Source organism: Corylus avellana, chromosome ca7 (assembly GCF_901000735.1).
Source record: "Corylus avellana chromosome ca7, CavTom2PMs-1.0".
Classification (NCBI taxonomy): Eukaryota; Viridiplantae; Streptophyta; class Magnoliopsida; order Fagales; family Betulaceae; genus Corylus; species Corylus avellana.
The window spans coordinates 2,550,964-2,577,089 of record NC_081547.1 but is presented as its reverse complement, the minus strand read 5'-3'; the positions used below and the strand labels follow the sequence as shown (position 1 = coordinate 2,577,089).

At 35.7% G+C, this 26,126-nt stretch overlaps 3 protein-coding genes across 3 annotated transcripts; all 3 read left to right on the top strand.

Moving 5' to 3' along the window:
• Nucleotides 1-1,152: 1,152 nt before the first annotated feature.
• LOC132186517 (vacuolar iron transporter homolog 4-like) lies at nucleotides 1,153-1,776 on the top strand. The gene has a single exon (XM_059600497.1). It carries the CDS (start codon nucleotides 1,153-1,155, stop codon nucleotides 1,774-1,776), a length of 624 nt encoding a protein of 207 aa, XP_059456480.1.
• A 2,220-nt stretch (nucleotides 1,777-3,996) lies between these two features.
• On the top strand, nucleotides 3,997-11,587 carry LOC132186318 (casein kinase II subunit alpha-2-like). The gene is made up of 10 exons (XM_059600227.1): nucleotides 3,997-4,457; nucleotides 4,627-4,756; nucleotides 5,725-5,919; nucleotides 8,188-8,345; nucleotides 9,411-9,501; nucleotides 9,939-10,004; nucleotides 10,328-10,410; nucleotides 10,523-10,586; nucleotides 10,677-10,745; nucleotides 11,091-11,587. The coding sequence occupies exons 1-10, from the start codon at nucleotides 4,084-4,086 to the stop codon at nucleotides 11,148-11,150; spliced, it is 1,290 nt and encodes a 429-aa protein (XP_059456210.1). The 5' UTR covers nucleotides 3,997-4,083; the 3' UTR covers nucleotides 11,151-11,587.
• An 11,603-nt stretch (nucleotides 11,588-23,190) lies between these two features.
• LOC132187295 (probable N-acetyltransferase HLS1) lies at nucleotides 23,191-25,598 on the top strand. Its single transcript, XM_059601562.1, has 3 exons — nucleotides 23,191-23,793; nucleotides 23,932-24,110; nucleotides 24,330-25,598. The coding sequence occupies exons 1-3, from the start codon at nucleotides 23,608-23,610 to the stop codon at nucleotides 25,192-25,194; spliced, it is 1,230 nt and encodes a 409-aa protein (XP_059457545.1). The 5' UTR covers nucleotides 23,191-23,607; the 3' UTR covers nucleotides 25,195-25,598.
• The last annotated feature ends 528 nt before the right edge of the window (nucleotides 25,599-26,126 follow it).

The window sequence follows — 26,126 nt, the reverse complement described above, 5'->3', positions numbered from 1 at the left end:
CGTGTTGTCGTTGCTCCGACCTAGTGTCCGATGTGTGAGGGGGAGATTGTTGGGGTTATCCCACATCGGTTATAGAAGGGGTTGGTGGTCAATTTATAAGTGTAAGGGAAAGCCTCACCTCTTGAGTTAGCTTTTGGAGTTGAGAGAGGCCAAAGACCACTCAACACTGGTATCAAAGCCCAAGTTTACCAATAAGTCTCGGCCTAACAGTCCACGGGAAAAACAGGTTGTCGCTGCTCCAACCCAGGGCCCAATGTGTAAGAGGGAGATTGTTGGGGTTATCCCATATCTGTTGTGGAATGGGCTAGTGATCACTTTATAAGTGTGAAGGAAAACCTCACATTTGAAACTAGCTTTTAGAGTTGAGAAAAGCCCAACACCATCAAACATTGGTATCAGAGCTTAAGTTTACCAACAAATCTCAGCCTAACAGTCTACGGGAGAAACGGGTTGTCGCTGCTCCAACCCAAGGCCCGATGTGTGAGAGGGAGATTGTTGGGGTTATCCCACATTGGTTGTAAAAATGGCTGGTGGTCAATTTATAAGTGTGACAGAATGTCTCACCTCTTGAACTAGCTTTTGGGGTTGAGAAAAGCCCAAGACTACCCAACAACTAAATGGTCTGATTTTCATCATTGTTATGAAAGCATTCTTATCTTTTTTGCTTTTCTTTTATCTACTCGTATCAAGATAAAGAAAGACCCGTCTTGACCACTCTCCTCGTTGCCAAATCCCAATTGTATCTAAAAAATAAATAAATAAAAGTATATCTTCCCGGATATGGAATATACATTTCACTTTATGTGGAGTGCACACTCGCCTCCATTTAATAATAACAAAGCAAATATTTTTCTCTTCATCTTTCTATCTCTTTAATTAGGTGCTGCCCTATTCAGCATTCCACCTTAGATATTGATTCAGTGTTCATCGTATAAGAAACCTGCATATTTAATTTTACTTTTGAACGAGCGTGCCATGCGGTCACCGGCCATCTTAACCACCATGAGAAATTATTTCAGTTTTTTACTCTGACACTCTATAAATGTCCTCCACAATCGCCATTTGTTCTCCACGAGAAATCAGCTAGCTCCCTTTCATATATATTATTAATTCCTTTCCGATAATTGCCAATTATCTTGCTTCGATCTCCTCATGGCTAGCAACACAGAAATTCCTATTCATGTGAATGATCATAACAATGTTGACTACTTCCAAAGAGCGCAATGGCTTCGAGCTGCTGTGTTGGGAGCCAACGATGGGCTTGTTTCTGTAACATCATTAATGATGGGTGTTGGGTCTGTCAAAGAAGACATCAAACCCATGCTCCTTGCTGGTTTTGCTGGGTTATTTGCAGGGGCTTGCAGCATGGCAATAGGGGAGTTTGTCTCCGTTAACACCCAGAGGGACATAGAGATGGCGCAGATGAAGAGGGAGAAGGCAATGAAAATTGGTGGAGAGAATAATTGTAACGAAGAAGCTGAGGGGGAGCAGCTCCCTAATCCAGTGCAGGCTGCTTTTGCGTCAGCCCTTGCATTTTCTGTTGGTGCGGTGCTTCCATTATTGGCGGCTGCATTTATAAGGGAGCATAGACTGAGGTTGGGTGTGGTGGTTACAGTGGCTACCTCGGCACTTGTTGCTTTTGGCGCTGTCGGAGCACGGGTAGGGAGGACTCCGGTGGTGAAGTCTTCTTTCAGGGTGTTGGTCGGAGGATGGGTGGCAATGGCTATTACTTTTGGTCTGACCAGATTAATTGGCTCTATTGGTTTGCGAATGTGATTTAATTTCCTGCATGAGATTGAATTCCACCTTCACGTACCCCAGGCATGTGGAGTTTACGGATAGGGGAAGAGCTATCCCGTCTTGTGTAGGGATTGGCGTATGTACTTTAATATTAATCAATAAATAAATGGTTAAAATCTTAATTTATTGTCATGGGGATAATTTGAATTAATGGTTGGTAGATTTAAAAAAATGTGGGAGTTTCTATTTAGTGATGGAGAATTAATGGCTACCCTAATTAATTAACTCCCACCTTCTAATTCTGTAATCAATTTTATAACTCTAAAAACGTGCATATATATTACTGAACCTATTAAGTTTCTTATGCTTATCGAATTCTTTGTAATACAAGTAGCGGGCTAGCTAGAGCTAATAGATAAACTTTTTGTATGTGAATCGCGTCAAAAGGAAAGCAAAAAAAATATGACAATTTATCGTTGGATAAAGGCGGATCGAGCTTTTAGCAATTTTTAGAGTAAGTTTTGATGGAAGAATATCCTATTTTTATTTGTCATATTGTAATTTTAGAATATTTTAGTTTGAATAGCTTAACAAAAGAATAAAAATAACATGTTACTCATTATTCTCTCAACTATTTCGTTTTGCAATTTCCAAAAAAAAAAAAAAAAAAAAACTATATCTTTTTGCAAATTCATTATTTGATTTGTTGACGCATACGTGGGTCTCACAAATTCAATAATGATTTTGGTCATCCATTATCGGGAGATAGGTAAAATATGCTATTCTGACTAATATATATAACCTTTCATTCATATATATGTTATACATCATCCTTTCAGCCATCACTTTTTGCAAATCAAATGAACTTACTGTTGGATTTGTGGGCTCATATGGGTTCCATACAAATTTAATTGTGAGTTTACTCATTCACTATACAAAAATAGGTAAAAGATGGTTAAAATAATGATTTTTAACATTTATATATCTTTCATGCAATGTATATGTTAGAATATAAACCGAATATATTCTAAATATATTATGATATTTACCTAATTGATTTATACATGAAAAATTACCTAATTAATTTATGTTCCCTTATATAAATCAATTAGGTAAATATTAGAATATATTCCGAGTATAATATTCTAACGGTATATTTCTATGACATATTTCGTAAGTGCGATGGAGTGGTATGATTGTGTGGTTCTTGAAACTTGTTCGCAACAAAAGAAGGTGAGCATCTCGAATCTCATGAACATTTTCTTAAGAAGTTGAAATCATATGAATTTTTTCATACAGAAAATTATTATTCTATATGTTGATACTTTGAGAAATTTTTATCTTTACCAATTTTGTGGATATATATAAGTTATGAGTGTGGAGAATGTGGTACACAATCCCCCATTAAGAATGATTTTGATCAATTGATAGCGGCCGCGCGCAGCTCGTATTTTCAAGCATTATTTTGGGATATATTTACGATGCCATGTCCAAATGTATGACCAGAGATAATTAATAAACCTAAATCTCTTGTACTTTCTGAGAGAATACCGTGGGCTCTAGTGTCTGCCATAACTTGCAGAGTGCTAACTAGCTTGTTCACACTTCATAGTTAAATGCGATGGAGGGGCTATTTTGTAATAATATTTATATTATTTATAAAAAGTTATAGAAAAGCCAATATTCCAATTATCTCTATGAGAAAAAGCGTGAGTCGATTTATTAATGGAATAAAGTTATATTAATATTATTAAAGTATTAGTTAAATAATTAATTTCTTATATCAATTTTAAATTTTAAAATAAGAAAGTAATTTAATTTTAGATAATGAGCATTGAGCACAAGGAGTGTGTTAAAATATGAACTAAATAATTAAATTTATTTATAAGGAGTAGCTTAATCGGCTGTGAATCACGCCTCATGAAGCAGAGGTCACTAGTTCGAATTTCATTATCTCTTCTCTTGTGTGGACATGTAAAAAAAAAAAAAAATCATTTATACTATGTATTTGTCTGATAATACGTTATTTGTGTTTCATAAATAAATCATTTATATATAAAGAAAAACCATGAGCAAATTATAGTTTAAACTTGAAATGCATATATCATTTATATATAAAAAAAGCCACAATAATAAACAATCTATAAACATGAAAAGGAAAAAAGAAAAGAGAAAAAGAAAAAGCAAATTAAATTAAAAAGAAAAAGAGGAAAAAAGAAAGAGAGAAAAAAAAAAAAAGAAAAAAAAAAAGAAAAAAAAAGAGAGAGAGACAGAGACAGAGGGTTATGAGAGTCTTTGAGAGGCATCCTGACTTCTCCTTTTCCCCTTATTTCCAACGATTTGATGGCCATAAGGCCCTTCCAATTCACTCTCTCGCACCACCATCACGCCCTCAACCTCAACCTCAACCTCCACAGGCACCTCTTCTCTCTCTTCTTCACGCCACCCCTCTCTTCGTCCGTATCCTATCCCTCCCTCTTGCTCCGCCGCATCGCCGCCTCCGCCACCCCGCTGTCTCGCCCACAGCAGCAACAGCATCACAGCCCCTCGGTCCGCCGCAACCGCCCGCTACCCACGCTCTCCGAAACCCTGGCGCAGAAGATCGGAAAGGCCGTCCGTCGGCCTGGCGCCCCCTCCAAGGCTAGGGTTTACGCCGATGTCAACGTGATTCGCCCCAAAGACTACTGGGACTACGAGTCCCTCACTGTCCAATGGGGGTACTTCTCCTCTTCCTTTTGACATATGCGTTATTGTATAATTCTTGTAATAGCCTTCTATGTATTTGTATTTAGGGTTTGGAGTTTCGAAATTGGCTGCTATTTTACGGTGGAACTGGGGTTTTGTTTGTGTTTGACGGTGTATATGTCGTATTGGTTAATTGTACAGGGAGCAGGATGACTATGAGGTGGTGAGGAAGGTTGGGAGGGGAAAATACAGCGAGGTATTTGAGGGTGTTCACTGCACCGATAACGAGAAGTGTGTAATTAAGATTCTCAAACCAGTGAAGAAGAAGAAGGTGAGTTGCGGCATTGTTGTCGTTGGCTTCTAATGTATGGTTAGGAGTTTCATTGCTTTCTTATTGCAATTGGATTATACAACGAGTCAATCATAGACTCTGCTTCTTATTGCAGGCTTTTCATCATATCAATGTTGTTATATATATATCAAAAAAATATATAGAATTTCGTTGATTTATGCCGTTTCAATGCTAATGCATTTGTCATCGCGCCTGATTTGGTGTACTTGTTGTTTGTAACCTGTGTTATTCTGCACTTTCTGATCGTAGAATTCAGGTCCTGAATTTGAACCATTGATTACTTTTAAAGCCCTCGATTAGTTTCTGCTAGACAAGAAGTGAAGAACATAACCAATACAGGGAACAAGGGAATACCGGACCATGGTTAGTGAAGGATAATGTATTCATAAACACGTGATATGGTGATGAATCTACCATAATCTCTCATGTGGGCACAACACTGCTTCTGTATCACCAAGCCATTTTGATAGTTTGATCCTCTGTTAACTTTCTATCTTAATATTGTATAAATTTTGTTTTGGTTAACGCAGGACTATGAATTAGTCATGTGCAATCCATCCAAGTTATTACACTTAATGTATGGCTTTCATTGTAGTGATTTATGTGACTTCTGTATAGACCATGGATGGTGCTTCAGCTGGGTTATGACATTCTGCTTTTACTCTCATAAATGATAATTTTGAGGATTTTTTATTGAGATTTCTCATGCAAGTGTTCAACTTGTATGGATGTCGAAAACAGATCTAAATCTACAGTTTTGTTTGATGGATGTAACCTTGTCATTTTTTGGTCAAACTAAATTTGTGAATGGATATATGTGTCCATGATGCTTATGGAGTTTATTTTTTTTTCCCCCTTTGTTTTATAGCTTGGTCTATTGAATCACTGTGTCAAGACTTATTTTTTTTATTCCCCCTGCCCCCCTCCCAAAAAAAAAAAAAAAACAGATCAAGAGGGAGATAAAGATACTGCAGAATCTGTGTGGCGGGCCTAATATTGTGAAGCTGCTTGATATTGTTAGAGACCAGCAATCGAAGACCCCAAGTCTTATATTTGAACATGTGAATAATACAGATTTTAAAGTGCTTTATCCAACACTCTCTGACTATGATATTCGATATTACATCTATGAGCTTCTGAAGGTCAGCTTACTGTTCTCTTTCTATTTTGTCCAGAATTTTCCTTTTATCATTTGGGGCTTGGAATCTGGGGCTAGATTCTTCAATGATGTGGTTAAACTGAATCATCTTTTCTTTTAAAACTTTATTTCAGCAACCAAGCAGGGTGCTGAAAAAACTAAAGAGCCAAGATGTTCTAGATTGGTTCAGATTTTATAGGGAAAAGAATGGAAAAGCAAAAAACATGGAATGATCACAAGATGCAAGAAAGAAAGTAAAAAATTCTATAAATTTGACTACACCAATGTGTTAGAGCTAAACATAAAAGCATAAAATAATATAAAGAGGAACAGGGATCAAGAAAACAAGATGCAGTTAAAAATCCCTCAAGAAGTGAAGACATAAGACAGAACAAACAGCAAGATTCAAATAGGAACAAGAAAGATGTTGACCCTAGAAGAACGTAACAACAAAACCAAAGTAACGTGACAACAAACCCACAAACAAAAAAAATATGCAGTTCAAAGAAAAAAAGGTAAATCCCCCAAATGATATAGCGAATCCCAAACAAGAAACAATTTCCATCTAAACCTTAACACAAAACAAAAGACCTTACTACCTTAAGTCAAAACCAATCAGAACTGCAACTTTCAAGATCCAATCCAATGTCAACGATAATTTCAAATCTTCCAGAAATGAAATCCATAATATAATTTATTCAACATACTATCACATTGAATTCCAAGAAAATCCAAAAACAACAAAGATCAAAATCAACGAGGTAAAACAAGATTAAGTATCTGACCTCTTAGAGAAACTGGTTTTAATTTTCCCTGAATGATAGTTTGAAGCTTTTGGAAATTTCTGTGGTGCTGGGATTTCATGAAAGAAAAAGGATGAGAGAAAATAAATAAATAATTGAGGGACCATGGGTTGGGTTAGATCTCATTTCTTTATAGCTAATCATATTGTAGTTATTTCTTTACTTCTCGAAAAACTAATCATATTGGAGTTAGTTCTTATACCCCAAATCATGGGCAGGATCTACTTTTAAATCCAAATCTAGCCCTTGAGATTCTTTGCACCTGATTCCATTGAGCCTGGGCTACTCTTACCAATTAAACGAGATATGGTATAAAATATTTTAATAACTTTTTGATTTATTTACACTTAAGTAGTAGTAATTCTTTATAAAACATGAAAAATGTTTTCTTTGCCTAAATTTTCTTTGAATTTTCATATATTGGTGATAACAAAATATAACTGTTAGTTTTTTATGAACCTATTGAGTCAAGCTTGTGAGTCTGTGACACTTCAAACTTGGTTTGCCAAAATAATTGAGCTTCAAGTTTTTAATATGAGCTTGGTTTGTTAATTAATAAATGCTTCCAAATAAACATCTTAATGAGTTGAACTTGAACTATTCATGAGTAATTTGATTTGTTTTACAGACCTTTCTTATGTGTGTGTGTGTGTTTGAATTTATATGTATACATAAGCCTAAACTAGGCCAAATTGAACTAGGTCCAAGCTTTACCCTTCTATTTCGGGCTTGGTCTGTTCTCATGCTAAAAAGTTACTAAATAATAGGGAAGAAATAAGACTAGAGTCATGGGGGCTCAATAGCACCAGCCCTGAGGAATGTTAAGGATTGGATTCAGGTTCAATGGCGAATTTTACTTGCGAGTTGGGATACTAGAAGTAGCTCCAATACAATTAGTAGTACCACCAAATTAGTATTAACCAGGCCAGTAGTTCATTGGTTTGTGTTTTCTCTTTAGTCATTTTTCCTTCATGGAATCACAATACCACCAAATCTTCAAAAATCATCCAACTCTCTGTCTCTCTCATTGAGATTTGGAAAAATTTAAATTGGAGTTTCTCAAAGAAATGAGATAATTAAGTTGTTTTAGTTTGTTGGTTTTGATCTTTGTTGTTTCAGGTTTTCTTAGAATCTAATTTAATGTGAACTAAACTTCTTTGAGATTTCGTGATGAATTTGTTTTTTTTGGAAGATTTGATTTGAAATCAAAGTTGAGATTAGATTGCATCTAGAAAGTTTCTGAATGCAAATGGTTTTGACTTGGGGCAGTAGGGTGTTATATCTCATGTTAGGGCTTGGATGGGAATTGTTTATGGTTTGGAGTTTGGTGTGTTATGTGTGTAGTTAGATCTCTGCCCTGTACCCCTATTTTGTTTAATGTCTATTTTTTCTCAAATTCGTCAATTCAAACGTGCACCTTGATTTAATAACTTGGGAGAATCTCATATTTCTATTTATTGTATTTTTAGGCACTGGATTATTGCCACTCACAAGGTATTATGCATCGAGATGTGAAGCCCCATAATGTAATGATTGATCATGAACAGCGTAAGCTTCGTCTTATAGATTGGGGCCTTGCAGAATTCTATCATCCAGGGAAAGAATATAATGTCCGTGTTGCTTCAAGGTTCGCCTTTATATTTTTTCTGGAAAGATGGTGATTTCTGTTTCTGAGCCTCTCTTTTTCTTTTTTCAAAACTGCCCTATTGTATTTTCCTTTTGGTTTCTTCCATCTAGAAATTAAATGATATTTGCATCTTAGCATGCATCTATTTGTGTAAATTATACATGGGATGGCAAAGGAAATTGCTTTTAAATGTTCATTTGCAATTATGAATTAGCAACAATTTTGAATAATCGCAGATTTGAGGAATATATATCATGGATTTCCTGCTGCAAAATTCATTATTATGGATTTGTGAGTCTAGTCATTGGAGTTCACTTTCTAGTCTAGTCCTTGGAGTGGCGAAGGAGATCACTTATATTACTTGGAGTGGCAAAGGAGACCACTTTCTTTCTTTGTGGGTAACTAATGAAATAGAGTCAGTTTTAAGTAAAGTCAGCTTCGGAGGCCCTGGCCTTTGGGGGTGGTTTGAAACTTTGACCACCCCCTTTGTAGTTTGGGGGTGGTTTAGCCAACCCCTATCAGGCCTTTGGGGATGGCTTGCCATCCTCCAAGGGGCTGGTTGGACCACCTCTCTTTCGCTTCTCTTTTTTTCTATACTTTTCTCTCTTCTTTTTTTTTTTTTTTTTTTTTTTTTAAATTTTTTGGTGTGGCAGTGCTGAGTCAAACGTGTGTACATGTGTCAAAATTTGATTGGATATGACATGGCTATCAGCCTACATGTCATTGTTCACCGATAAAAAATCCAATGAATGGATTGATTGGATGTGTTTTAAACCCTTAGGAGTAATGGGATAAAAGGTCAAATTAGAGACCCAAGTTTTTTTTTTCTTTAATTTTAATCCTCTTGGGACCAGAGAAAATGAATTAAAGAATTTGAGAATTAGAAAATTAATAATTGTTAAAATTAGATGATGCTACTTAGTTCAAAATTGTGCAATGTCTACTGGGTTGAAGTTTGATGATATTTCATTTACGCTTATTTATGTTTCTGTGTTGTATGTACAATTTTCTTCTTTAAATTGATAGGTGTCATTCTTCTCTCTTCAATTCACCTTTGTTTTGCAGATATTTTAAAGGTCCTGAGCTCCTTGTTGATTTGCAAGACTATGATTACTCTTTAGACTTGTGGAGCCTTGGTTGTATGTTTGCTGGAATGGTGAGCACTTTCCCACCAATTTTATTTCGATTTTGTAGGCCAGATCTCTATGCATTGTGGATGTAGGCTTTAGTGTATCATACCGAGGCACTTTATATTTGAAATCCTCCTTGATGTTCAGTCATTGTGGTGTGTGCACAAGTGGTCTGGATCAAGTGAGGGGCCTCCTCTCTGTCAACATTCATTCTAATTATTTTCTTATAACATAGTGCACTTTGGAACCTTTATTGAATGGTCTGCAATGGCTGTTTCCAAGGATTAGTATTATAGATATATGGGGTTGCATTTTTATTGATGTGTATAGATGAGTGGATCTTGATCTGCTTGCCTATTCATCAATGAGTGGCAGATGGCAGGATGTTTCAAAGTATGGTACCTAGTCATGGTACATGATGCTCTTTATTGTCATGCTTATTATGGAGGCTTGTGCTGTACAGATATTTCGTAAGGAGCCATTTTTCTATGGGCATGATAATTATGATCAGCTGGTCAAAATTGCTAAGGTATGTGTAGTTTTCTTCTGAAGTTTAAACATATTTTTTGATTTATTTTATTTTATTTATTTTTATTAATATTAAGTAATTGGCCCCAGTGAAAGGGGGAAAGGGAGATTCAAACTAATAAACTTCGCTTTATGAGGCGTGGTTCTCAGTCGATTGAACTACCCCTTAGGGTTAGTTGATGGCTGGGTATTTATAGAAATTTTATTATATATTTTTGTTTAATGTGTTTGTGAAACCTTAGAATGAAATATTTACAACTCGGTTTGTATTTACTTTCAGGTCGGTCTAATTGAAAGTTTGTATTTGTATTTCTTCTACAACAGGTGCTTGGGACAGATGAATTAAATACTTATCTGAACAAATACCGGATAGAGTTAGACCCTCACCTTGCAGCATTAGTGGGCAGGTTGGGATCAATATCATGGTTCTATCCTTTTTTATTTTATTTTATTTGATGTTGTTTTACCAGGCATCATTAGTTTTAACACAGACAAATATTTGTTCTTGAACTGAATTAGGCATAGCCGGAAACCATGGACAAAGTTCATTAATGTTGATAATCAACATTTGGCGGTTCCTGAGGTAGATATCTTGATAATGAGTGAAATTATTTTGCTCTTTTCCAAGTTTTTAAGTGCTATCTTTAATACATGCTCTTTCTACTTTTTGGAGGCTGTTGACTTTGTAGACAAGTTGCTACGGTATGATCACCAAGAGAGGCCTACTGCAAAAGAAGCAATGGTAAAGCCCAGTACTTAACTACTCAGCCAGAAACACAGTTAACTATACACAACTCACATATATATTGCTTTCAGAGGCTATCATCAGTCTGTTGTTTCTTTTATTTGGTTGTTCAGTCATTTTTTGTTCGGATTCAGTCATTTTTTTGTTCAGATTAAGCAGTCTGGTGTGGACTTAGCATTGCCTTGTTCATTCTTAATGCTATCAGCTCTTAATAACTCTGTCTGCTGTGTTTTTGTCTGTTTCACTTGAATGTGGAGTGTTTGGCAACTGTTAAAAGTATGATACACAGCCGAATTCGGTACCCCTTTACTTTCTACAGTAACTGTTGTTGATGTCTCGCAGGCCCATCCGTATTTTTATCCCATAAGAAATGCAGAAAGCAGCAGAATGCGTACGCAATAGATCAAATTGTAGATGCTTGTCAAGTGATGGTTGTCTTCTTTTCTTGGTCAGGCTGACCTTGCTCTTTAAAAACTCAGTTTGGTTTGCAAGTAGGATGGTGTGCCATGTTCTCGAGTTATAATGGAACTGTCATTTTATATTGAATTATATAATTTCATTTGACCAATTAGGTTTCTGTAAACTTTTTATATTGTTTGTGTGCTCCCAAGTTGTGAACTGCCCCTCTCCTTCTGTAACATAGACGTTTAAAAGCTGCATTCTTCAATACCCTTTACCAATAGGCGGCTGCCCTGGATTGCTTTCATTTTTCTAGCTTTGGAGATTTTTTTTAAAAAAAATCTTCTGGTTAGGTATTTCTCTGGTGTACTAAATGTGAATTTGGTTGCGCAAATGCGCTTTTTAATGAAATTGAATAAGGAAAAACAAACATATACTCTCTTCAGTTGTTTTGACCTCTTGAGATATGAATGAAACAGAACTCAAAATTCCTAGAGGAAAGGCTCGACAAATCCAATTGGATGACATTAACCTTTTAGATTGATGGAAAGTGAAATCCTTCTGGTATTCCGACGGTAAATGACTCACTGATCTATAATCTGCTAGTTCCATATATGGTGTCCAATAAACACTGCAACTGCATACATTTTAGTCTAGGTTTGCAGTGGATGTTTGGGCCTAAAGATTAGGGTATGGACCTTGTTCTCATCAGTTTTCCTATGCTCCTTGCGCGGTGTTGTTTCTCCTACAATCCAGTTGCCCATGAACTATTTGGGTTTTTTGTTCTTCTCCTTTTCCCTGAGAGCATGAACGGGTATTTTTCTTATCCGGGTCGACTGGATTCTTGAAGGTTAGCCGAGACCGAGTACCAGCAACAATCTAGTTGGACTTTTCTCTCTTAGAAAACCGGGTTGGGGCAGCAGCCCCTATATGTAATGGGCCAGTCCTCTACACAGATGTCGATGCATATGTTTGGTTTTTCCTAAAGAGTGATAATGTTGACAGATGTCAGTGAGTTGTTAAATAGTTTTAACTGTAACTTTTCTTTGGTATAACATATCGTTTAAGGTTGTTGAGGATAATTTTCGCTACTTTTGGCAGTTCCTGTTTAATTGAAAAGGTTATCTCAATAAAAGGATTAAAATGGAAGTATTCTACATGACAACAACTTGAAATTCTAATCCCATTACATTACACGAATCGGTTAATTACACAGTTAACATAATCATTTGGCGAAAGAACAAAATGGTTCCTTTTGCGTTCACGGGTGGCCGTGAACATAGGTTGAAGGTTTCATTCAACTTTATATTCATAACGGCCTGCTATCCCTCATTGACGAACAAGATCGATAAGCTAAATTCCAAAACTCAAAAACTTTAATCATAAAGCAATTTTTTGTAGCTTATCAATGGAAGAAGTTTTGCATGTGCAGTTTCCATAGTTGCCTTGCCTACTCCAGATTTTTTTTTTTTTTTTTTTTAAGCAGAAACTAAATTTCACTCAAGTAAAAGATCATGCAATGAATTGGTTTTTTTCCGATGAGAAATCGTCAACGTAATATTAATAGTAAAGCTTTTTATGGAGGGTGCATATGTCCATCTCACAATGTCTCAAATTTTCCATAACATTTCGTGGAACAAGAACAACAAAAGAATGAAGTATTAAAAGACAGAAAGGCATATCTAAATTAAATGTAACCAAACAAAAATGGACTTCATAATTGGTGTTAACTCAACAACATGTGCACGTGTCCAAATGTTATTGAGCATGACACGACCATCCACTGCCAGATGTGGCCACAAACCAAAGCCTCCCTTGGCTTTCTTTGCCTACATTTCCTCACTACTGCATTCTCAACCATACAACCCTTTCTAAGGGCCATTTTATATATATATATATATAGACCCAAGTTCATAAGCTTTGGGCTAGAAGTGGTGTCTTAATATATATATATACTCTTGTTTGACTCATTTGGTGTTTCTCTCTCCAACATAAATATTATGATATTATGGGAAAAATAAATAATTTCTACATACTGCCAGGTGTAAACCAAACATGAAAATCTCATATTCCCAAAAATCCTGCTAGATTTATAATTATTCTAAAAAGAAAAATGATAAAATTTATTATTTCAACCATCTCCATATAGTGAATGGATGAATTCCCCGTTAAGTTTGAAAAAAAAAAGGGTTGTATAATATGCCCAAAATAACATGTGTTTAGTCACATTTTAAAAAATCACATTTATAAAAATGTGATGCGGAAATGAGTGATAACTTATTGGAACCTCATGCCCACGTAAATTCAAAGGGAAAGTCTCTTGATGGGGAAATATTATTTAATTAATTTTGATTTTTTTTTACTTTTACTTTTTAAGAAAAAGATTTAGAGAATACTCTGCCGCCGTGAGTCTTGAAATCAGCATATTCACGCCAAAAAAGATTTAGAGAATGATTATATCCCAATTTAATTTGAACCAGTACGAATGTATCGCATATAATATTAAGAAGGACTGGTGTGGGGCTATCATTCCCTGTGGACACCACCAATGTTTTTTCATGTTGCTTCTTGAATGCATGTCAACAATCACCACCTACCACAACATGGCATGGCATCCATGTATGCGCTATGGATGGCCATAATGATTGATGAGGGATGATGAGGTGGCAGGGCTTCTTCAGAATTTGTTCTTATCCGCGACAGAGATGAGCCCGAGTGTCCCATGCTTTCGGTTTCAGCTTCTTTTGTCTTCTTATACCTTTGCCGACGAACGTACAATACTACGATACGTTAAGATAGAAATATTTCCCAGAAGACCATGGGCACTATTGTAAATACACAAATTCAATCTCAGAATTATCAAGAATTAAAGACCTTTCTCCTGTAAAATGTTTACGCTCTGACAGTTGATCAGGAAAATTATTATGTTTACAGTTGTCATTTGTCGTCTTAGGTAAATTATAGCTTTTGTTAAAAAAAAATAAAGATAATCTTTCACCTTTTTGTCTGGCTGTAATAAACGGATAAGAATGATTCTAATTTTATAAAAATTTATAATTAAATAAACAAATCTGCTCCTTATCTCTAATATACACTGTTAATTATTTTATCAATTAAAATCCTCACTATTTTTTATTTCATTTAAATGTGTAGATAATATCATATATCGTTAATTTACAAAATTAAATGCAACAACATTACATTTTGATAATAAAATGAAAGAGATCCGTTATCAAAAAATTGTGGTAGCTCCAACAAATTGATGGAGTAATTTATAATTAGTGAAACAATTAAAAGTATATAATTAAGAGGTTAATTACTATAACTATTTTACTAGTTCATTATGAACTTTTACATTAATTTATATTTAAAAATAAATAAAAAAAACTGTAGCACCGGACAGTACAGCTTACATAGTCAAAGTTAGAGGCAAATGAAGTGAAAGGAAGAAGACTGGGCCAAAAGAAGAAAAAAAAACGAAGTGGGGAAAAGACAATAAGGGAGCTGTTTTGGCTGACATCTTGTTTTCACTTGTGCATGGCAAGCAAACATCTTTTGTCTCCGATTATTTTACTGAAAAGCTTTCTCGCTCTGGTATTGCCATGGCGAGAGAGAGAAGAGCAAATCAAGCATGCATATTTGGAAGGTTGTAACGAGATGACGTGTTTATAGTCCAAATTTATTTTCATAAAGTTATTCTTGCACAAAAGTTGCGAAGGAAGTGGCAAACAAGACAGGGAAAAAGACTTGTTTTGTCTGGGATTGTTTTATGGAAAAAAATAAATAAATAAATAAAGGCACCCACTTTTTCAAATTTGAACTTATCATATATATATATATATATATATATATATGAAGGTTGTAATGATATGTGAGTAAAGGAAAGGAAACTACCCTTTAAATTATTATTTTTTTATTTTTTTTTAAAACACGTACAATTAACATGAAAATAGTGAAATTATTCTCTATCTACTAAATGAAAACAATCGAAGCCGTTGGGATGTATTAATAGAAGATGATGGAAACCACTGAAAGGGGTTGTGAAGGGAACATCACATCACATCGCATCGCATCAATGATGATGGTTCGTAATGAGAAATAAGTCAAATACAATATCTCCACGTTTCTCTGTAAAATTTGGATGATAATGAGTATGAGAGGTCATTTCATGAGATGACGAAGAGAGGGATGGGTGATGGGGAAGGGGCACGTCTCAATGAGGTTCGAAGAAGGGACATAGACATGGTGCATAATGTTTAGGGAATCAGTCGAGCCAGGGCGGCACCCCTAGTGTCGGGCTCTTGGCATGCAAATTTTTGCAAAGCCATCCAAAACAAATAAGAAATGCCAGAAATGACAGCTCTTCTCCTCGGCCGTTTCAAATACGTCCCCCCCACTCCACCCCCAACCCACCTACCCTCCTCTCAAGTACACTACCAAATCCAACCTATCTCTGCCTTTGTCCCCCCCTCTTCTGCCATCTCCCAACACCCTATGCTGTAAGCCTGTAAACAAATATGGACATGGCTGGGCTCTTTTCGACATCAAGATCTAATCCACTATTTAATTTCTTACTTACACTTACAGCCGGAGATGCATCCACGTCATCCATTTCAAACTTCAAATTATGGGTTTTCATTTCATATATTACTCATTATAGGGCTGTCAATGCGAATTCTGATATGAATTTAACATTAAATTAACAAATTAAAGTTGAAAAGTCTAAACCATTTTATTAAATTTAATCTATATATATAATTTTATTCCCATATCTAAACTGGACCTAATTAAACCCAATATGCATTTGCAAACACAAATTGTAACCATATATATACATGATAGTTGCTGTAAAAGGTCAAGGTCCTCTTATGTCACCGACCCTAAAAACATGTAACGAGAAGGGAACAAGGGTCTGTTTAAGGTGGGGTTAAGTTGCTTAAAATATTTGCAATTTTCTGTAAGATTTGGACCATGATATCAGTCAATTTGGGGTCTCGATGCCAAAAGATACCTAGGTGGAGTGGAGCCTGACCAAGTCATGGACATGGACTACTTGCCAACTTTGTTTTTTTTTTCAGATAAGCAAGCAGAATAATAGACCCAAGAAAGAGATCTTAAAAGGGTCCACTTAACTAATCTCTCTTATATATCATTCCTCGAGCCACACTATCCACTCATTTTCCTCTAATCTTATAAACGGGTCAACTTGCTACAATTCTCTCCTGTCCAACTGTCTTTATCATTTTAAAAACACCTCCATTAACAACCCTGTTTTTCCATCGTTCCCATTGAGCAAGACAACCTGCAAAATCATTGTGAACATGTTGCCTACTTGATAATTTTTTTACTCTTAATAATCACTACAAATGGCTAGGGTTTCGCCTTTGTTTGTTAATATTTTTGTTCGGATCAAAACAAAAACATTAATATAAACATAAATACAGTTTTAATTCACCCGTTTGTCTGAGCAAATGGACAAACTGTTCGAAACCTGTTTAAACAATTAGTAAGCTTAGTAAAAATTCTCAAATCACATGAAGAGACAGATAAAGACAGGCAGAGACAGAGGAGGATGAATCAATTATTTTCGACACGCATGCAGTTAGGTGGTTCCTACAGCTAGATGTAATTTTTCCCCATGCAGCAGTATCCGGGAAGGGACATAGCCGCCTAATGTGAGGACTTGATGTTTCGCACCGGCCCTACAATGTTGGTTGTGCTTGGGAGCCATTAGTCAATTAATAGACGATGATGAGGTGAAAAGGCATTATACAAAGGCTATTCTAGATTACACAAAAAGGCAACAAGATCCCTACCACGACCATTCCGAGGCAATTGTCTTCGTATTTGTCCCAAATTGTTCACTTTTCTCCATTACTTTTTATGATCATCCAGGTGAAACATATATAAACACAGTAGGTGTCGAGGACTCATGTTCCACATTTTGACTGGGGACCATATTTTAATAAAACCTTGATATCATTAGTGACGTTGAATCATGTGTATGAGAGAGCTAGAGAGTTCTATTCAAACGAGGTTGTGGTCCTGCCTCGACCTAGTTATTGATTACGTTAAAAGACTTGTATATTATATATAATATTATATAGTTAATTTAATTAACAAAGATTGGCCATCATCGACATAATTTGATCCATCATCGACATAATCAATCACCATAATTCTAAAAGTTTGATGATGAAGAAACAGATTGGTGCATGAGAATGCAACAAAAGCCAAAAACTTCGCATGACTCATGTGTCAAATTATGATTATCGTGCTAATTGTCAACTCTTGCACCTTCACCTTGATTTATTTTGTTTCCCTGGCCTTCAAGTTTAATTGATGTACGTTCTTGTTTGTCTAATCACTAGGAGACAATATATAAGGATCAAAATCTTTTGAATTTTCTAATGCAACGTTCTCTTTGATGATGCAGTACGTAGTTCTTAAAGTTTTAATTAATTAAATAATTCATATATAATTTTGTAATTACTTAAGATCCATATTAGTGATAAACGTTGATATGATTAAATATAAATAAATTAATTAGTTAATTAAATAATAGTTAGGATTTTAAAAACTCCACTATGGAATTAGCCTAAGATAACTAGAAAGATCTTAATTATATATCCTACGAATATTACATTGACAAATATTTTGTTGGACTAATAATATGGAGCAACTCATCCATTGCATATATATATGGGGTGTACCGGTGTAAAGTATATATATATATATGGATCCTGATATTCTCTGACCAAACACAAGGGTGGAAAAAGGATTGGGTTGCCAACTAAATCTTCAATATTAGAAAATATTTCCTTTTTTTCACATATTTATTCTCCACCAAAATTAGTCAAATATATAAATCAAGGTTTACCACCTTTAAGTAAGATAAAAAGCATCTCAAATATCTGCCTTGATTCCAGGTTCAGTGAAGTCTCTAGACAAATAATATTATGGTCTATATATACATTATAGATGGATTTTAAGAATCATGCCTGAAAGGATTGAATTTAATAATTAATGAGCAAGAATGTTATCCTGTCTTTTTTGTATCGCTTTATTCTGAGAGAGAGGAGGCCAGGAGAAGGACCATAAGACCATTTATTCTAATCTCAACTTCTACCAAAAAAAATAAAAATAAAAATAGAGGTGCATGTTGTATATATATTTATAATATCCAATATCTTTAATTATATTTAGGCTACCAATGATTCCAAAGAAAACTTTTGAAACCGAAAAATTGGCAGTACTCAACGTATAGTTCAAAGCTAGCTTTTTGTTACAAAAATGTTTATTCTAAAATATTTCACCAAATTTACAATGATTAGGAGTATTATTCCTCCCTTTGTCATCTTAGTAATCTAATTAAAAGTTAATATGTATAGATGCCAGCATATTTTTATATATATCAAACACATCATCATAGCTATCATTATATATTATTCTTCAATATTCATTCACTATCGTCTTTATCATTTTCATCATTATCTTCTTCTTCATTATATGCATGTTTTTGTCTAATGCAGAGATTCTTGGAGGCTCAGAAAAAAAAAATGAAAAAAGAAAAAGAAACCCTAGCTTCTAGGAGTTTTGGACGATCTCAAGTGGTATATATATATATTAATTAATATAGTTAGGTAAAACTTAAGGAGTAACTCTAATCTTATTTACAGTATTTGCAGACCTTTTATTTTTTTTTTAAAAAAATTAACCTTAATTGTCCCTAAGCTTAATTGAAGGAGCTGGAATTTCTTGCATGTTCCTCCATTTTTTTTTTTCTCTAATAATTCGTGCTATTTTATTCAACAGGCCCAACCGCAGAAGCAGGAATTACACTTTATTTTCCTTTATTTATTAGCTTCATTTTTCCTTTTTGGTGCTTTGAAATTGTTAAGGATAAAAATCATTTTAATTAATGAGAATTTGATTTGTAATTAATTATCCTTAATTTAAGGAATTTATTTTATATTTGAAATTATGTTAAAGCTCTATAAATAGAATCATATAGTCAAATCATACAATCAAGCCATAAGAGTATAATGTAGCATTTTGAGTTTTATTAGGTCTTTTGTCTCTATTCTGTTTTAAGCTAATTGACATTGTTAAACTCTAATTAACAGCCCACCTTGAAAATATTTTGTGGGATGCATATATACATATAGAAAGTGCTCCTTTACGTGTTCGATCAAGACCACGTGGTGAACACGTTGACAACTCGGCTTAAGACATGATTTCACGAATTCCCTTGGGAGAGAGGACCACTATCGAGACGGACCAAAACAACATACGATGTCAGCGTAAACAGGGATTTATTTAGCACAAACTAATTAATGGTAGGTGCTTTAACATATATACGAATACTCTAGGTTTCACTGGAAATGAAGATATATAATTTATCTTTATTTAAACTAAATAATTATACAAGAGTTGGCTGACTCATCATTCAATCGAGTTCACTTAATTTAATAGTAGGTTTTCTTTTTAATCTGCAATTTGATAATATTGGGAACACTAATAAGTAATAGAGAATAACTTCTATAAAGTTTTTACACAAACTAAGATCTTTGTGCCCTCTAATAAGATCATGACAAATCAGTGTGGAACACCATAACAAAAATAAACATAAATACTTATTAGTATTTTGGGCTGACTGGCATCGTCTCTGACGCGATCTGGGCTTGTCGGCGACGGGTTGGTGGCTAATGGTGGGTCAAAAGGAGAAGAAGAGGAAATGTTTATTTTAGAAGATTTTTTTGTTTTAACCCATATAAGGTTTTGGTGAGAATAAATTAAGTATTTATGTTTTTTTTTGTTATGATGTTCCACACTGATTTGTCATGATCTTATTGGCTGACATAAAGATCTTAATTTGTGTCAAGACCTTATAAAAATTATTCTAGTAATGCCCATCCTATAATAATAATAGTGTCTTGACTCTTGACTCTTGACAATTGATATGTAGCTATTAAAAATATATAGGATAATTAAAAATGTATGTGACACATATTCATTTAATAAAAGAAAACTCTTCGAAACTGAATGGATGACTTCCTCCTAAGACTATGGGTGACAGGGTGAGAACTAATTATATAACTGAGAAGGTTTTATTTATTTATTTTTTTTAAAAAGAAATGAAAAAAAAAAAACAAAAACAGAAAGAAAGAAAGATGGTTTATTGATTTACCTCCAACGAATATGACGGAATATCCACCTCTTATTCTAGGTGCTTACGCGTGTCCCCCTTTTTAATCAGAGAAGACTTTGATTTTGAAAGAATAAAGAACAAAAAATAAATAAATAATATAACAAAAAGTAATAAAAAAAAGGAAAGATTATAGAAAGAAAGTAAACCGTTTGAACCCAAGCTTGGCTTAATCCCCTTGCATCACTGTTACACACATCATTCTGCATTACGAAATGCTAATAAAAAAAAATCAATACTCCCTTAAAAAAAAAAAAAAAAAAAATCAATACTGTTTTTATTATAATCTGAATTTAAAAAATTAATAATAAATTCTTGGTGACTCTAAATCATCCAATTGATCCCCTAAGTTTAGAAATAGACCACATAGATATTTTAAGCATGTCCAGTCAATCTGTACTGTCCGATTGCGCTACTTTGATCAATTAATTTGTCTGTCTCTATATATTCTCCATTTAAATTTAAAAATAAAATCACAAATTCATTAGATTCCCTTCCTTGTATGTCTTCGAATAAGTTAGCGTATAGGTGAACAATTTTTTTTTGTTTTCAATTAAATCTATACAAATTTTGTTTGCCTTTTTTAAGAATAATCATTTTATGTTGATGTGACTTTTAAAAATATAATTAAATTTATAATAAATTACTATTGAAAAATGCATTTTTTTTTCTTTCAAATTTTAAAAGTATTTTTGAAATTTTGGACGGACGTGCTCCGCCCCTGCTTTTATTCCTCTAAACCTGAATTTAGTATCCTGATCCATAAATACGTAGTCAAAAGTAATATAGAAATAAAGATTGTCCGCATGCTAAACTCTAAAAATAATATACATTTTTCTGGACATTACTTTTAAAGCGTGTTTCCTTTCATTTTCCGAACACTAGGCATTTGTTTTAAATATACTCAATAATTCTATGTCATTTTCACAAACCAATATTATCGGAGGAGATCAAAACCCTTCTTATTCTTCGGGTCATACTCTAATACAGTTACTAGTTATACCAAAATTAATGAGAAAATAATTGAATAAATAATGAATGTGAACCTTTAATCAAATAATAATAATAATAATAATAATATCAACGTTCACCACCGGGTCAACTCTCTCTGGTTTTCTTCCAGATAGAAGACACATCACCATAAAGAAAATCTAACGGTGTGTATTTTTTAATAGCTTTCTAATGCTATTCAAAACATAACGTGTCTTCTATCGGTAGAGAACGAGTGACATGGGGGTGAGCTCTGAGGCTCCACCCATAATTAATTATAAATTATAAGCCAATTTAATAGTCACGTCTACACTTCCTTGACTTCCCAATCATTACGAAAACCGAATTTTGCCTTCACTTAATATGCTATCTAAAAGTGGTAATTGCAGCATGCTGTGGCATTCCATCATATTTGACGTGGATCCTCTACACTTATTTTTGGCACGATTGAAAATACAAGATCTAACCTAATTTTCTCTATTATTAAGGAAATAATCTAGAACTATTCGAAAATGGTATATACCAAATTGTTTTACTCAAATTGTTTTACCTTATATAAACCGACATGCTAATCTATAACTAATAAAATAATTTTAAAAATATATAATTAATTAGTGATTGGGGAAACAAGTACAACCCATAACAGGATTGTGATCACATGCCAATAGTTTGTGATTACAGTAAGAGCATTATTGGAGCTTTCTTGATATTGGATGCCAAATGAACTATTTGGGTCGGTAAAAAAAAAATTTTTTTACCCTAATCAACGGATCAATTTTTGTAGATTTGTGTGATGCTTAACCAATAGGATATTTGATCTCATCAAGTTGCTAAAATTTTATGCATGTTTGTGTCACACTGTCACACTGTCACGAAACGCTGAATATGGGGATACCCACTAGCGTAGGCTGCCCATCCATCATAGTGGTAGGGCTGCGTTGTACTGTGAAAAATCCCTTTCACATTAGGAAGATAGCATAGGCCCTTTAGGATGATCCATCACTCTGAGGATCATCGTGGCCGTCAATCTAGATTCAGGCTAAGATCATGATCGTGATCATTATCGGGAAGGACACGCTATTATTAGTAGCTAATAGAGAGAGAAAGCCGCTTTTTCAGGCAGGGAGTTAAGATCAACGGCCGAAATTTCAGGGAGTTACTCCCATGATTGCCACTTTCTAGCTTCCGTTAGTGGGGATAAAAAAAAAAAAAAAAACTACCACAGTAATTTTAGCGCATGGTCATAGATGATAGAACCGAAGCCAGATGACATACATGCGGTGCACAATATATGTAGGCCACAACTGGTAAAGTAAAAACTACATGATTCTGATGGGATGAGAGAAAAAGGTATACGGTGGATGATGACCCCGACATGAGGTATATGTGCATGATATTATGATGATGATGATGGTGGGGGATGGTGTGGGTGAGCGAAAGGAGAGTATAAAGTTAATGATTATAAATGGGGTCATGATGGCAACGCCTCCTTCCGTAGAAATAAATGATTAAAACCCAAGAGAACAATGCCCACCACAAGACTGCGCAGCCATAGCCGCCATTTCCTCTTCTCACCATTTATATTTGTTATGATTACAAAAATTTCTATTTTTATTATTTATTTCTTATCAATTTGTTATTATTGCCACCACTATAGTCCTAGAAAGAGACGGAAAGTTATATAGACAGACACAGAGAGACTAGAGATGGAGACACGAAAAAGCACCTAAAATTTTTTTTAAAAAAATAAAAATAAAATTAGAGTCGAAAGAAAAAAACAAATAAAGAAGGTGTGGGGATTCCGCAAGAGAGAGAAAAAAAAGCCCAAAATTCAGGTATTTAAAGGTGGCACAAGAGCACTTGTAGCTCTGCAATGATGAACTACTCACTACCTAAGAAAAGCAGTAGCAGCAGAAGAAGAAAGCTTTTAGCGGCCTCCTCACCTTCCTTTTTTACTTCCCTTTAATTCCTAAAATCGAGTTAGTGATGGATGACATATAGCTTTTGCTAGCTAGTGTAAAAACTCTCTCTCTTCCCCTTCCTAGCCGGTTATCGCCTATATATATATATATATACATATCTCTCCCTTACACTTGCTTCTCTGTCAAGGAGGGAGTTCAATCACCCTAAAAAGGAACGATCTTGATCATATATATAGTACTTGGGTCCTCGTAATATTTCTTGTGGGATTGGTTGGGGAGTGATCTGCTACTGTTCCATATATACCAAGAGACAAGAAAAAAGAAAAAAGAAAAAGACAGCATGGGTGTGGAGGGTGTGGAGGTTGTGGTAGTGGTGAGAGAATTCGACTCGAAGAAAGACGTTGTGGGAGTGGAAGATGTGGAGAGGAGGTGTGAGGTCGGACCCAGCGGCAAGCTCTCCCTCTTCACCGACCTCCTGTGTGACCCTATTTGCAGGGTCCGCCACTCTCCTGCTTTCATCATGCTGGTAAACAATACAAAAATGCTTTGTCGTTTTTCCCATTTTCCGTAACCCCCTCCCCACTTTCTCACGCCCTCTCGACTTTTCCACGAACAAACATAATATAACCGAAATAATCGCTTATATCATTTGTCTCTTCACCAGGTGGCTGAGATGGGGGAGGAGAAAGAGATAGTGGGCATGATCAGGGGCTGCATCAAGACCGTTACATGCGGTAAGAAGTTCACCAGAAATGCAAAAACCAACGCTGAAACTTTCAAACCGGTCCCTGTTTACACCAAACTGGCCTACATCTTGGGCCTCCGAGTCTCGCCCTCCCACCGGTAAAAACATACACTCTTTTTTAATTTAATTTTTTATATATAAAATATATATATTGATTGTCAAAGAAACTCTCAAAAAATTAGCGAAAAGTGTGACCAATGGAGATGACCCACTATCACAAAGCAACTTACAAAGACATGCCTTCCAATTATTGGATCTTAAACTACTTGCTAGTATTATAATATTCACTTAATTTATTTTGGTGTGTGCAACTGCAGGAGGATGGGAATAGGGTTAAAGCTGGTGCGTCGAATGGAGGAGTGGTTTCGAGAGAATGGCGCCGAGTATTCGTATATGGCAACCGATAACGACAATCTAGCTTCCGTCAAACTCTTCACCGACAAATGCGGCTACGTCAAGTTCCGTACGCCGTCTATCCTTGTCAACCCCGTCTTCGCTCACCGAGTCCGGCTCTCCGACCGAGTCACCGTCATCCAACTCGATCCCTCCGACGCCGAGGTACTCTACCGCCGGCGATTCTCAACCACCGAGTTCTTCCCTCGCGACATTGACTCGGTGCTCAACAACAAACTCAGCCTAGGGACCTTCCTCGCGGTGCCACGTGGGACTTATAGCGTCCAGAACTTTCCCGGGTCGGATCGGTTCCTGGATCACCCGCCCGAGTCGTGGGCTGTACTGAGTGTTTGGAACTCTAAGGACGTGTTCACGCTGGAGATCCGGGGTGCGTCGCGCGTGAAGCGCGCCCTCGCCAAGACGACCCGGATCGTTGACCGGGCCTTTCCCTGGCTGCAATTGCCGTCCGTGCCGGAGTTGTTCAGGCCTTTTGGGCTGCACTTCTTGTACGGTCTGGGAGGGGAAGGCCCACGCGCTGTGAATTTGGTCAAGGCGTTGTGCGGGTACGCCCACAATCTGGCTAAGGCGTGTGGGTGTGGGGTGGTGGCCACGGAGGTTTCCAGTAGCGAGCCGCTCAGGTTAGGAATCCCGCACTGGAAGAAGCTATCGTGCGCCGAGGACTTATGGTGCATCAAGAAACTCGGGGAGGACTATTGTGACGGCTCTGTCGGTGACTGGACCAAATCACCCCCTGGCTGGTCCATTTTTGTCGACCCCAGAGAGGTCTAATCTCGTAAAAAGAAACCAAATTAGCCCCAACAGAACACGAATCGTTTAATTTTCTTTTTGTTTTTTTTCAACTTTGTAGGGTGAGGATTTTGAGGGTGGAGAGAAAAGAGAGAATGAAGAAGATATGGGTTTTGTTTGTAAAAAAAGAGAATATCCCATAACTTTTTTTTTTTTTTTTTTTTTTTTCCTTCGTGTAAATGGATGTGGCTTTTTAGATCCTCTTCGAGCAAAACGCAGCCTTAGTTTGGTGTGGGGTTGGTTATCTTTTGGGGCCTTTGCCTTTTACGTATTCAAATCAAAAGAACGGTTATCTCTAACGGGACTTGGAAATCATGTGTCCATTGAGAATATCCTGTGTAAGTAGAATAGCCTTTTCAACGGACACTTTTGGACGGGACGTATCATTTGCATCCTTGATTTATATGCCGACATCCTATCGGCGGACCTTATCTTATCCCATAGGGTTCTTAGTATCTTTCTAATTAGGGGTGGTGGATGGGAGCATCAAACATGTTGCCCTTGGTTTACGCCTTGGGTAAATCTGTCTTTTGGCAGAGTGATTTGGGTGTCCCAACAAGAATTTATATATATATATGTATATGACAACGATAAAATCATAATATGAACAAAACAAAGGATAAAATCATAATAATGGGTAACTTTTTGGTGAACGAAGCTGGGTGTTGTTGGGGGATTCTTCTTTTTCTTTTTTCTTTTTCTTTTTCTTTTTCTTTTTCTGCTGGGTTGAAGTGGAGGGAGAGTGGATGTATTTTCTGCTTCGTCTTTTCCTCCACAACCACAGGTCCACAAGCACTTCCTTTTCTTTCCCCTCGTATTAGAATAGGGTGGTCCTCTCTCGTGGATATTTGGACCCTAAAAGCAGGTTCTGCGATTGTGACTTTTTATTTTTATATTAAATTTCAATTAATTCT